The 13,634-nt window shown below is 49.6% G+C and overlaps 2 protein-coding genes across 5 annotated transcripts; one reads left to right on the top strand and one right to left on the bottom strand.

The window, feature by feature from the left end:
- Positions 1 to 5,110: 5,110 nt before the first annotated feature.
- On the bottom strand, positions 5,111 to 10,350 carry OSCAR (osteoclast associated Ig-like receptor). Of its 4 annotated transcripts, none has more exons than XM_058530211.1 (6): positions 10,129 to 10,347; positions 9,565 to 9,597; positions 8,996 to 9,091; positions 6,972 to 7,271; positions 5,817 to 6,098; positions 5,111 to 5,414 (listed from the first exon to the last, which is right to left on the bottom strand). In XM_058530211.1, exons 1-6 carry the CDS (start codon positions 10,163 to 10,165, stop codon positions 5,278 to 5,280), a joined length of 885 nt encoding a protein of 294 aa, XP_058386194.1. In that variant the 5' UTR covers positions 10,166 to 10,347; the 3' UTR covers positions 5,111 to 5,277. The 4 variants fall into 4 exon arrangements, with proteins under 4 accessions (XP_058386194.1, XP_058386195.1, XP_058386197.1 ...); XM_058530212.1 differs by lacking the exon at positions 10,129 to 10,347 and adding an exon at positions 10,025 to 10,077; XM_058530214.1 differs by lacking the exon at positions 8,996 to 9,091 and having other exon boundaries at positions 6,972 to 7,101; positions 10,025 to 10,350.
- A 754-nt stretch (positions 10,351 to 11,104) lies between these two features.
- Positions 11,105 to 13,622, top strand: NDUFA3 (NADH:ubiquinone oxidoreductase subunit A3). The gene is made up of 4 exons (XM_058530232.1): positions 11,105 to 11,128; positions 11,350 to 11,424; positions 12,844 to 12,921; positions 13,467 to 13,622. Exons 1-4 carry the CDS (start codon positions 11,119 to 11,121, stop codon positions 13,556 to 13,558), a joined length of 255 nt encoding a protein of 84 aa, XP_058386215.1. The 5' UTR covers positions 11,105 to 11,118; the 3' UTR covers positions 13,559 to 13,622.
- The last annotated feature ends 12 nt before the right edge of the window (positions 13,623 to 13,634 follow it).

The raw sequence follows: 13,634 nt of genomic DNA on the forward strand, positions 1-13,634 counted from the left end.
TCGTCTATCAGTGGCCATGTGGTGACAGCAGCTCACATACAAAATAGAGGAAGATTGGCAACTGATGTCAGCTCAGGGCAAATCTTCCTCAGGAAGAAAAAAGAAAGAAAGAAAGAAAGAGAATTTTATCTAGTACTTTTCCAGAAAATCCTTCCTAGACTCTAGTCTCCGTGAGGACCAGGACCATATTTGTCAAATTTCCGTCTGAATAGCAAGTGCCCAGCACAGGCCTTATCATAGCTTACAAAGCCCAGCATAGGTGAGCCCAATTGACACTCCAACCTTACCTCTACTATATTTCTCTCATCCTTACTCTGTTTCAGCCACATTGACCATCTTTCAAGAGAAGTCCTGTTACATGCCCATAGTGAGTTCAGGAATTTCACCACTGATCAAGGAAAAAGATGTGACCACAAGGTGGCAGTAGCTCACAACTTTCAGCCCCTCACTGGTAGCTTTGCTTCCTTCTCCACAGGACCTTTGCACACGCTGTTCCTTCTCCCTAGAATACCTTTCCAGCCCCCCTTTACCTAGTTAACATCTGCTCAACTTTCAGATCTCACACCACTTCTTCAGCAAACCCATCAGAGATCTCCATGATTAGATCAAATCCTATTACAGGCTTTCAAAACTCCCTCTTCTTTTTTGCTATGGTTGTAATGCAGGATATGGTTAATGGTTTCTCAGCATCCAAATTCCCCTCCTTCCTTTAAATTCCGCCCCCTCCCGTTTTTAGAAGGATACATGCTAGAGCCCATATTTCCCCCAGCCACTTTTGCAGCTAGACCTGGCCATGTACCTAAGGTCTTGCCAAAGGGATGTGAGCAGAAGAGACACGTTCAAAATCAGGGTCCTGCTCTTAAAAACGATTGTATGAGCCCTTCTATCGTCTCTCTCTCCCTCGTCTCCTGCTGGCTCAGAACAAGATGTGAAAGCTACATGTTCATAAAAGCAAAGCTGTTGATAAACAGCTCTAGACTATTCAACTATGTACTATTAAGTGAGAGAAATAAAATTGTATACAGTTTTTTTCTTGTGGGGGTCTCTTTGTTACAGCAGCTTGAAGTGCTCCCTAATCAATACAGTGAGTGGTAATTTGGTTGATGCCTTTCTCTGTGAGCTTCTTGAGAGTAGGTTTATGTCTGCTGTTACTCCCTGCAGTATCCCCAGCCCTTAGCACAGTGCCTCGCACATGGCAGCCATTAAATAAATGTGTGATAAGCAGATGAGTGAGAACTTGGGGGAAACAGGTACGGGGACATAAGTGGAAGTCTCAAGGGTGAAGATGCCTGGGTTTGTGGGATAAGAGAGGAGATTCAATTGCAGCGAATAGTATTTGTTTTTTTATTGCTATTGTAACAAACTAAGGGGCTTAACACCACATAAATTTTTTATCTTTCAGTTCTGGAGGTCAGAAGTCCAAAATGGGTCGGTAGACTGCGTTCCTTCTGGAGGCTCTATGGGAGAATCCGATTCCTTGCCTTTTCCAGCTTCTAGAGGTGCCTGCATCCCTCAGCCTGGGGTCCTGCATCACGCTGACCTCTGCTTCCGTCTTCACATCACCTTCTCTGACTCTGACCCTCCTGCCTCCCCCTTATAAGGACCCTTGTGATTACACTGAACCCACCCAAATAGTCCAGGATCGTCTCCCCATATCATGATTCTTAATCACATCTGTGAAGTTCCTTTTGCCATGTGTAACATACCCGCAAGTTCCAGGAATTGGGACATCGCATGTCTGGGGGAACCACTATTCTGCCCACCGTAGAAGGGAGAAAGTACAAAGCCTGCGTATGTCGTCTTCAGCGTGGAGAGCTCACCTAGTAAGACTGTGCCTTGTTTCCTGAGACCTATGTGCTAGGCCCTTGGGATATAGAGATAAAACAACCCGGTCCCTTGGGAGAAGCTTGTGGTCCAGTCTGGGAGAGAGAGAGGATCAGAATGCAGTGTGATCAGTACTCAATTCGGGTGTGATGAGGCACTATGGGAACACAGATGGGTCAGGTGAGAGTTTGCAGAGGAAACAGCTTCTAACCCGAGACCTGAGGGATCAGTAGAGTTAGCCAGGCAAGAGGGAACAGAAAGAAGAGACCGGTTGAAACAGACGTATCACAGTCTCATTACGAACATCTTGCAAACTCTGAGCATTGGTGGGTGACAAATACATGGAACCACTGTCCCAGAAGGCCATAAATTGCTTTGCAATCATTAAGTGTAATAACATTCTCCTTTCTCTTCCTCATTTAAAAGTGAAAGTGAGAGAGGAGACTAAAGCCAGTAAAACCCAGAAGTCTTGACTCAGCAAACTGGAAGAGATCCTTGTTGTCATCCAAGATCCTTGTTGTCGTCGTTGTTAAGAGGCAGCCACAGGAAAAAAACAACAGTCTAACCACACAGACTTTCTGAAGTCCCAGGTTAAACAGCTTTATGTGTCTTAGAGGGCTGTTGGTGATGATTAGGAATAACATATGTGGATGGCCTGTAAAAATGATGGTATAGAGGCATGACCAATGGTAGAAGTGAAATTATGACTATTATTTGCTCAATAAGCATTCATTGAACACTTGGTCTCTTCAGAGCCTTGTGCTTGTCACAGGGTAAACTACTATTTTTGGATTTATTGGATAGATAAGTGCATGGGGAGATTGATGGGTATTGAATGAGTAAATAAACAGGTGAGTGGATTAATAAATTGATTCAGGAAGGGAGGAATGGATGTAAGAATGAACCAATGATGAATAAGGGTAAATGAAAGAATAGATAGATGTGTACATGAGACCAAGTGAGAAGGGGATGGATGAACAGAAAGACGAGAATCAATGAACAAATAAATGGATGACAGAATAAATGAGTAAATAGTTGAGTGGTTGAACAGTAAATGAATGAGGGAGTGAAGAGATGGAACAGAGCTGAAGTACAAACTCGTGGGAAGCATCCCTTTGTGCTATTGACTTCCCGTATGACTCTGGAGGAACTTCATGTCACTTCTCTAGGCCACTATTTTCCCACCTGTAAAGTGGGCAGATTGGATTTGATGAGTCTGCAGCCCCATCCAGGTCTCGTTCCCTCCTTCAAACCTGGGTCCCTACTTCTCCCTTGATCTCCAACATCCACATATGCCAGAGGGGATTGCCCTGGATACACTTTGCCAGAGTCTCACATTGGTACTAAGTACAAACTCAGAAAGTTCTGCTCAGAATCTCTCCTCCCATCTCTTCAGCAAGTCAATGCACCCAGGCAGCTAATTTGACTTGGAAATTCAGTTCTGCTTAATCTCACATTTGAGTACCCAAATCTTGTCCGCTAAGAGAATTGGGTGTTGAAACAACATCGTTTTGTGTGGTTTACCCATATTTTAAATTTCCCAATCTTTACACAAGTCCTGGTTTAGGTCAGTTTCTGAAACAAAAGAACATACCAACAAATATTGTTCGTCCTTCCTCAAATCGTGTGTGTGTGTGTGTGTGTGTGCGCGTGTGTGTGTGTGTGTGTGGCGTGGGGGTGGCTACGTCAGTGAAGGAAATCATGATAGGACTTTTAATAAAATAGAATATATCAATGTGCATCCATGTAGCAGAAGTAAATATTTCTTCGTGGAACTTGAATTTTAGTTGTTAGATATAAATGGATGTGTGTACAGGGTCGCAATGTAAACTTTACTTCTTACTCTGTGTCATCTCCTGGGGCGGGGGGGCGGGAATGTTCAAGCTGCTGTTCTAAGCTTGTGTGATCTCTCTCCATGTGTTGGGGACAAAGTTATCTCGTTTAATTCTCTCTAGAACTAACATAGTAGATATTTTTGGTTTTCGCTTTCACAGACGAAAACTCAGGAGAGTCCACAGATTGCTCAAGGCTACCCACCTACTGGGTGGCGGAGCTGGGGCTGTCCCAAAAATAGAAGTCATCCTCCTCTCCACAAAGTGGGAAAAGGGGAGGGGAAGTTGGAAATTTCAATAAAAATAGAAGAGGATGTGTGCTCCACCAAAATTAGGCATAAGTCAAGAAAGGAACACGAGTGTTGAGCGGTAAGAAGTGCACAGAGACAGAGAAAACGTGCGTATGAGGATGAGAAAGACATCAAGGTTAGCCAGACAAAAACAGAAGCTAAATTAATAAATTCAGGGGAAACTGTGCAAGCAGCCAGGCCTTCGGGAGGAAGAGAGGCAACATAAGGAGAGCAAACAGGCTGCAAAGCAGAATCGTTTGCGGAATCTTGACCACAACTGTGAGGGCAGCCAAGAGCACAGCGGGAAGCAGACCAGGCGGAGTTTATGAGTCCAGGTCAAAACTCTATTGCACAGACTCCACTTGCTGTTGCCTTGGCAACAGACCCCCACTTAAGGATAATGCAGGTTCAAGGAAAACAGCCCGCGCTGCACGAAGCTGTAATCAGGTAAAAAGTTCTACTTGGTCTGATCTTGGTCTACCTTTGGGGAAGGTCTGAGGAGTTTGGAAGAGGTTTGTTTGGAGACCAAGAGTGATGTCATGCAAGGAATGGCGTGAGTTGCTTAAAAGCTAAACTGGAGCATGCGCCATGGAAAAAAGGACTAGAACTTCATTCCGGTTCTGCGAGTCTGGTAGAAATCGTGGTTATACAATAGCTAACGTTTATTGAGCATTGACTATGGGTCAGGCACTGTTTATTTATTTTTTTTTTAATTTTTATTTATTTATTTTTCCCCCAAAGCCCCAGTAGGTAGTTGTATGTCATAGTTGCACATCCTTCTAGTTGCTGTATGTGGGACTCGGCCTCAGCATAGCCGGAGAAGCGGTGCGTCGGTGCGCGCCCGGGATCCGAACCCGGGCTGCCAGCAGCAGAGCGCGCAAACTTAACCGCTAAGCCATGGGGCGGCCCATCAGGCACTGTTTAAAACGCTCGATGTGTATTGTGCACTTAATCCTACAACAATCCTATGAGGTGGGTATTATCAGTGCGCCCATTTTACAGTCAAGGCAATTGAGGTTTGTGCTGCTCACGTCCCACGGTGAGTGAGCAGCAGCACTGGGATTCGAACCCAGGTCTTTTGGATAGGAAGCCTTAACCTATCAGGTACCACTGATAGTTCATTCCATTGATTGGGGGTCCTGGAGAAATGATCCAGAAAGAAGATAGAGTGCACAGTACAAAGGTTATTATTACTTGGGAAGCTGGGCTCGGTCAGGAGACCTGTGGAGCTCCTGGAAGGGCCAGTCCAACCCAAGGGATCTCTGCTTCTTCTCTTTCCTCTCTAGGAAGTCTTCTCACGCTGCAGGCATCTATATCCAGTCCTCTGGGGCTCAGGGCCAGGCGCTACCAAGGGCGGGACTCTGGCTGCGCCAGTCGAAAACGAGCAGTGTGCCCAGGGAGATGAGGACCAGGCCAGCCAGTCCCAGGCGGACGAGGTTGCCCCGGGTGTAGTCCAAGGAGCTGGAGCCTGCGGGACCAGCAAGGGAGAGAGGCGGTCAGCGGCCAACCCCGCAGCCCCCCACCCTCCGGGTCTCCAACCTCTAGGGTGGAGCTGGGGACCCAAAGTTGAGGGGGGTGGATGGGGGGGTGCCGCGACTCTTGGGTCTGAAGGAGGAGGGGGCCGGGGGTCTGGACTCCCGGGTCTCGGGGAGGAGGGGCCGGGGGCCCGGACTCCCGGGTCTGAGGGAGGAGGGGCTGGGGGTCTGGACTCCCGGGTCTGAGGGAGGAGGGGCTGGGGGTCCGGACTCCCGGGTCTGGGGGAGGAGGGGCTGGGGGCCTGGACTCCCGGGTCTGAGGGAGGAGGGGCTGCGGGCCTGGACTCCCGGGTCTGGGGGAGGAGGGGTGGGGGCCGGGTCGCGGGTCCCCTCACCGTCCAAGCTGATGACCAGCGGCTCGCTGCTCTCCGACAGCACGTAGGGGACGGAGGGCGTGTGGTAGTAGCAGCTGTAGGTGCCGGGGGCGCGGACGCCGAGCAGGGGGAAGTCGGCCCAGGGCTGCGCCGAGTGGCGGTACTGCAGCGGCGCCGCCATGCCCTCGCGGTACAGCGCGAAGCTCATGCCCCGCAGGCGGCCGGCGCAGCGCAGGCTCACGTTGGCGCCGGGCGCCACCACCGGCCCGGGCAGCGCCACCAGCGACGGGCGCGGCAGCTCGTCTGCGGGGGAGGAGGGCGGGGACCGAGGGTTAGCACCGCCCTGCGCCTGCGGGTCCTCTCCCCGCCCCCGCCCCCCCCCCCCGCTTCCCTCTCTGTCCCTCCATCCTTTCCTCCCTCTCTGTCCCTCCATCCTTTCCTCCCTCTCTCTCCTCCCTCTCCTCTTCTCTCCGCCCCTATCTCACTCTCCCTCCTTTTGTCTCAGCCAGTGTCTCCATGTCTCGCGCCTTCCCTGTGCATCCGCCTCAGTTTCTCTGTCTCTGTGAGGGTCTCTGTGCCCTTGTGCCTCTGTGTCCCTGTGGCTTCCTGTGTCTTCGTCCCCAAGCGCGCCTTTCTCTGCGTCTCTGTCTCTCCCTCCCTGTAAGTCCCTTTTCCCTCTGTGCCTATGTCTCACTAAAATTCCCTGTCTGTTTTTATCTCCCCATCAGTGCGTGTTTCACTCCCCTTGGCTCTCAGGTGGTGCGTCTCCTTCTGATTTTTCTCCGTGTGTTTCTGTGTCTCTCAGCACTAGTGACATTTTGGATAAATCTGGATAATTCTTTGTTGTAAGGGGGAAGAGGAGCTGTCCTGTGCATTGTAAGATGTTTTGCAGTATCTCTGACCTCCACCCATCAGATGCCAGTAGCACACCCTTCTCCAGTCATAACAACCAAAAATATTTCCAGAAATTGCCACAGTTCATCTAGGGGACACAATCACCCCTGGCTGAGAATCACCCCTGTTTCTCTGGGGTTCTCTCTCTCTCTCTCTCCATGTAGCTTTTTTTTCTATGTGTCATTGTACAAGTCTGTCTCTGTATGTCTCTCTCTGTTCCTCCTCCTTCCTCCCTCATACCACTCCTGTGTCCCTTCCCCACTTCCACCCACAGAACCTCACCTGTCACCAGCAGTTCCAGGGCATCACTGGGGTGGGAACAGACAGTTGGCCCCCAGCCTGGCCTCTGGTAGCAGCAGCGGTAACTGCCTCCCTGTTCCAGGGTCACCTCCTCCAGGAAGAACTCTGCCAACTCCATGGATACATTCCGTTGCAGAACGGAGGCAATCTCTCCAGATTTGAAGAGTACAAACCTCCAGGCAGGTTGTGGTGCCCTGCACCTCAAGGTCACGTTGACCCCGGGGGTCACAACTGCAGCTGGCTGAGCCTCCAGCCACGGCTTGGGGTATAACGCTAGGGGGACTGAATAAATGGGGCTGTCTGGGTCCTCAGGCTTCCTGAGAGCCAGAGGAGATGAAGGGGAAGTTGAGATAGGAGAATCACCTAGGACGATCACTGACCCTTTCTCAGCCTCAGTTGCCTATTTGTAAAATAGGGGAGGCGCTGGACCCCAATTGAGGCTTGTCAAAACTAGCTGTCAATCAAAGGGGCAGAGCATCAACTCCTGAGTTTACAAACAGAGAGTCAAGGGGTTGGGTCCCCAAAATCTGTGATTTTAAATTGCTCTCCAGAATATTTGTAACATATTCAACATATTTCAGTAGTTGCCAAAACCTGCTATCTATTTGGGGAAAAAAGAAAATGTTGGATCCCTACCTCAACCATTCACCCAAACAAATTCCAGATTAATTAAAGACCTACATATGTTTTTTGTTTTGTTTTGTTTTGTTTTTGTGTGAGGAACATCAGCCCTGAGCTAACATCCAATGCCAGTCCTCCTCTTTTTGCTGAGAAAGATTGGCCCTGGGCTAACATCTGTGCCCATCTTTCTCTACTTTATATGGGATGCCACCACAGCATGGCTTGACAAGTGGTGCGTCAGTGCACACCCGGGATCCGAACCTGTGAACCCCGGGCCACCAAAGTGGAGTGCGTGCACTTAACCACTGTGCCACCAGGCCAGCCCCTCACATGTTTTTTTTTTTTTTAACTATAAAAGTATTAGAAGAAAATATATTTGTCTTGTGGGTAGGGAAGGCTGTCTTAAAATATAAAATGAAAAATTCAGAAGGGACAAGGTTAATAGATTTGACCACTTCAACATTTTAAAGTTGTGGATGAGAAAAGACAAATGAATGAAGCTAGAAGACAAGTGACAGCACTGGCAGAAATGACTTATTCATAAATCACATAGATTAAGAGTATAGAAAAAAATCCTAGAGCCAACCCAATTGAAAGTTGGGCAAAACATATGAGAAGGCAATTCACAGAAGAGGAAGTCCAATTGACCAGAACATATCGGGAGGCGGGGGACGGGTGTAAATTGCTCAACCTTAGTAATAATATCTTAAAAAATTAAAGCAACTGTAAGACATTTTTGACTATCAGGTTGTCAAAAATTAAAACGATGGTTAATATTTCATTTGGGTGAATGTGTAGTGAAAAAGGCACTTAGGTGCACTTGAGCACACCTTTTGAGAAGGCAATTTGTCAGTTTCTATCATGATACACATAGGACATGACCAATGACCCAATAATTCCACAGCTCTACCCTAGACAAATGCATACACATGGGCACAAAAAGCTCATACAGAAGCATTGATTGTGAGGGGGAAGATTGGAAACAACCTAAATATACATCAAGAAGGACAAATAAATCAGAATCCAGCCATACAATGGCAAATGCTAAACAGCAGTTTAAAAAAAGAAAAAAAAAAAGGTAGAGCTAGCTATAATGACATGGAAATATCTCCAAGAGAGATTGTAAAGTGAAAAATGTAAGACACAGAACAGTGTGAGCACGAAATATCAGTTTTGCCTTGGCAAGAAAACAAAGAAGTATATAAATACATACATGTGTTTGAACGCATGGAAATTTTTTGTAAGGATTCAGAGATTATTTAAGGAAGATGAGGAAGGGGAAGAGAGAGGCTGTTATATGTCACTTGGGAATGACTGAATTTTTAAAACTATGAATATATATTAGCTTTATCATTTAAAAATTGTAATTTAAAATAAATGGATACCTAAAGTATTAATGGTTCTCCAGGTGGTTCTTATTTGAGGTTGGAGTGTAGTAGGGGGAGATTGAGAGAAAGAAGAACTCTTATCCATCCAAAAACCTGGAAGGAAACACAGGGTTATCTCAGGGTAGAGGAAATGAGGGAATAATTGACATTGCCAGAGATCCTATTTCTTGAGCCCTGCACCGTGCCAAGCTCTGAGCCAAGGGTTTTACACATGTGATTTTATTAAATCCTCACAACAGCCCATTTCACAAAAAAAAGGAAACTAAGTCTTAGCAAGCAGTGGTTTGTTCAAGGTCGTAAATGAATAAGATGGTGAAAATGGGATCCCAGCTTAAGTCTTTTTAGCTCCCAAGTTCATGGTCTTCACTACTCACCTATACTGGTCACTAAAGGGAGTGAGGAAGGAAGGAAAGAAATAAAGGAAGGAGGGAGGGAAGGAGAAAAGGAAGGGAGGGAGAGAGGGAAATAAGGAAATCTGGCGTGAGGTTGGGCACCAAAATGAAATCTGAGTAGTTGGAAATGGGGTGTCAGCAACATACAGAGGAATGGGTGGGTCTTTTACTCACCATTTGGAGTGACGTATGTGTGACACAGAGGCCCTGTAGAAGGTAGAGGGGGCTAGGTCTTTTCAAAGCCCTAGACTGCTCCCATCCCCACCTCATTGGGAACCCAGGAATCTAAGTCTCCAGGCCCTCTTTCCTTTGAGAAACAGGAATCTCCCCCATATTTCTCCTCTCTTGGTAGCCATAAATCCAGACCTCCAATCCCTACCTACTTAAGCCAGAAGTCTGGAACCAGCCCCCTCTTGCTGCTACACCCAAGAGTTCAGGCTCTTGGACTCCACCTTCTCCAGGAGACAGTAATCTGAACCCACAGTTCCCCTCCTTGGGGTTCAGGAGTCTGGGCCTCCAGCTCCCTCTTTTCCCAAGGACCCAGGTGTCCTGGCGTCCATCCCCCTCCCACATTAGAATCTAGGACTCTATACTCCCTTGTCCCCAGGAGATCAGGTCCCCAGCCCCCTCCTGCCTCAAGATCCAGAGAATCCTGCCCCCTACTCCTTCCTCTTCCAGGAATGCAGGAATTTGGGGCCTCTGTGTCCTCTGGCTTTGGAAAGGGGTGGGGTGGCTCACAAAGAGTCAGCAGCTGGAGGAGTAGCATCAGGGCCATGGCGGGCAGGTCTCAGCTGGAGTGGAAGCAGAAGCCAGGGCTTGGCGGTGCCCTCTCATCTCCCAGGAAATGACGCAACATCAGAAAGCCAGAGCCGGGCCCTGTTTGAAGAAGGAAGGAGCGAAGTGGGGGCCCCTGGGTGACTGTGTCACAGCCCCATGGTGCAGTGGAAAAAGTTGGGACTGCAGCAGTCATAACCGGTTGTGTTCATTAATTAAACTTAAAAAAAAAAATAGCACCTATTATATGCCAGACCCTGCTGCCCGATTCTGGGGACACAGAGAGGAGTCAGACCCCATTACTGTTCTCAAGCAGCTCCCAGTCTGATGGAAAGACGGATCCAGACCAGGTCAGTTAAAAAAAAAGAAGTGATGTGCGCTCTATGGAGGTTACATAGCGCACTGTGAGAGTCCACAGAAGATGCCTAACCCTTCTGGGATGAGAGACAGGGCTTCCAGGATGAACTGATTTTGAGCTGTGACCTCAAGTGATAGGTCAGTCGTTCGTCCTCTCCCAGCCTCTGTTTCTCCACCTGTAAATGGGCTTTCATAAGTAAACTATAAAATGAGGACTAATGCATTCTGCCTCAGGTGGGTTGCAAGAGGAGAACTGGAAGTCAGTCCTCGGGAGCGACTTCTGGGCTAAGAGCGAAAAGAGATCAGCGGCAGGTATGCCAAGACAGGTTTACACTTAAATCTGGGGCACCGCCTCCTTCCCGCTGCTGCCTCGGACTTCTGTTCTGCGCCAGTGCGCACGCGCGGACTCAGTCAGAGGCGCCTCGCGCGCTGGAACCACAACTCCCAGAATGCTCCACGCCGTCGCCACCGCCTTGGACCGCCGTTCTGAGCCAGTGCGCAGGCGCAGACTCAGTCAGCGGAGCCTCGCGTGTAGGGACCACAATTTCCAGAGTGCTCTGCGCTCCTGTCGCCGCCGCCGCCGCCGCCGAGACCAAGATGGCCGCGAGTAAGTGTGGGTGCAGCCGGTGCGCGGGGGGCGGGTAGTTCCGGGAGCCCCGGTGGGCAAGGGTAGGGCGCAGCGGAGCCCCCGTGGAGGCGGTGGGATCCGGGCCGGAGGGGGACGCAGAGGTCACGAGAGGGCTCCTCCAGGGCAGGGGTGGCGCGAGGGGGTTAGAGGTCACCGGGGGCATCCCCTGCAGGGGTGACCCTCGTCTCCCGCCCCTCCAGGACTCGCCGCCTTCTTCAAGAATGCCTGGGCCAAGGAGCCGGTGCTGGTCGCGTCCTTCACCATCGCGGGCCTCGGTGCGTGTGCGGGAACGTGCATCACCCACACCCGGCGTCCCAGCTTTACCTCCCCCCCGCCCCCCGAAAGGTCCCATCGCCCCACACCAACGCTCCATCCCCCCGCCAGCGTCCTTCCTGTACCCCGAGCCCCATCGCCGCCCCCAGCGTTCTGTGTCCCCACCAGTGTGCCAGCACCCCCACAACGTCCCCTTGCCTACCCCCCTTCCTAATATGATCCCTTCACCACCCCCATCGCTCCCCACCCCATACACACCTACCCAAGAGATCCATAATCTCTCTAAAGGAGAGGTTCTTAACCCCGGCTGTGCATTCAAAACACCTGAGCGCCAAAAATAAAAGTAGTGTCCGAATCCTCCCCCCTTTCACCATCACCCCCCACCAGATTCCGAATTGAGTTAGGTGGGGCTGGGGAATCTGCATCTTGTGAAAATCCCTCGGTGGTTCTAATGTGCGGCCCTGACTGAAAACCTCTGCTCTAGAACAGGGCTGCTCTGCATTGGAATCACTTGAGGAGGAGGGGGTCTTGTTAAAATGCAGGCTCTGACCCAATAGGTCTGGGGCAGGGCCTGGGATTCTGCCTTTCTAACAAGTTCCCAGTTCTGGTTAATACTGCTAGTCAGCAGACCACACATTGGATAAGGTTCTAGAACACAGTTGTCCCATTGGGCAGCCACGGGCCACACGCAGCCCCTGTAAATGGGGCTAGTATGAATTGAGATGGTACATGTTATGCTCATGTAAAGTATACACCAGATTTCACAGATTCAGTATGACAAAAAGCATATAAAATGTCTCAATTTTTTCCACATTGATTATATGTTGAAATGTTTTGGATATATCAGGTTAAATATATTTTTAAAATTAATTCTGTATCTTTTAACTTTATTTAATGTGGCTATGAGGAAATATAAAATTACATTTCTGTCAGGCAGCCTAACCTGGAACATTCCTTTATACGCCCTACCCAACCCCCCCAGGACTCCTGGCTCCCACTCTAGATGGACTATAATTTCTCAGCAACCATTCCTAGTACAACCCCCTCCCTCAATTTGTAACAGTTCATGATTCCTCTGGAACATTCCCAAGATATCCTCCCCCCATGCTCCATGACCTCTACACTCAAATGCATTCATTCCATGACCACCCCACTTCTTCCCTCCTCTGTGCCCTCTGGGTTCCATGTATCCATGACAGCTTGCCTCCTACCCCTCCTCCAAAAAAAATGATAAACCTTTCTGATATATGGGGATCCCTGGGTGCCCAAAGAAGAAAGGGGCCTCCTGGAGGTGCTAGACCTCCCTGCTCTCCTCCCATGCACTTGACTCCCCCTTTGCCAAGGTTCAGCCTCTCCCTACTTCCCCCTTCTCCCCTCGAGAGCCACCGTCCCCTGGGCCTCACCCATGTGTCTCTCCACAGCTATAATTGTGCCCACCCTCAGCCCCTACACCAAATACTCCATCATGATCAACAAGGTCACACCCTACAACTACCCAGGTGAGTGGGAGCCAGGGCAGGGCTGGGGGACCTCCCTGCACTGGGGGAGGAATAATGATGGGCAGGTCTCTCCTCAGCAGGGATCTGAGATTCTGCAGTGCAGTCTGGACTTCCTTTGTCCTTTCTCTATTTTTTTGAGATATCATCCACATGCCATAAAATTCACTTCCTGTCCATTTTTGGACTTGAGTTTCCAGATTTCTGTCCCTTTCTGGGTTCCCGTCTCTCTCCAGATTTCTCTCCCTTTCTGGGTTCCCGTCTCTCTCGCTTTCTGGATCTCCATCTCTCCAGGTCTCTGTCCTCTCTCTGTTGGGTCTCTCCCTCTCGCCCCGTGTCTCCTTTCTGAATCAGTCTCTCTCTCTCTAGTCTCCCATGTCTCTGGGTCTCTATCTCCCTGCATCTCTGACTCCCTGACTCTTCCTCTCTTCTCTCATCCCTCCCGTGGGGTGCCATTTCCCTCTTTGAATATAAACTGACAGGCCAGCCCTTCTCTACGGGCCCCTGGAGATCTGCTGGTCTCAGTGGCCCACCCTCCTGTCCCACAGTGCCCCTCCGAGATGATGGGAACATGCCTGATGTGCCCAGCCACCCCCAGGATCCCCAGGGCCCAAGCTTGGAGTGGCTGAAGAAACTGTGAGCACCTCCGTTGACAGGGAGGAGGCCCCCTCCCCAGTGGCCCTCAATAAAAATGTGAAAACTGACCCCAGAGTCTG

This window comes from Diceros bicornis, chromosome 34 (assembly GCF_020826845.1).
Source record: "Diceros bicornis minor isolate mBicDic1 chromosome 34, mDicBic1.mat.cur, whole genome shotgun sequence".
Classification (NCBI taxonomy): domain Eukaryota; kingdom Metazoa; phylum Chordata; class Mammalia; order Perissodactyla; family Rhinocerotidae; genus Diceros; species Diceros bicornis.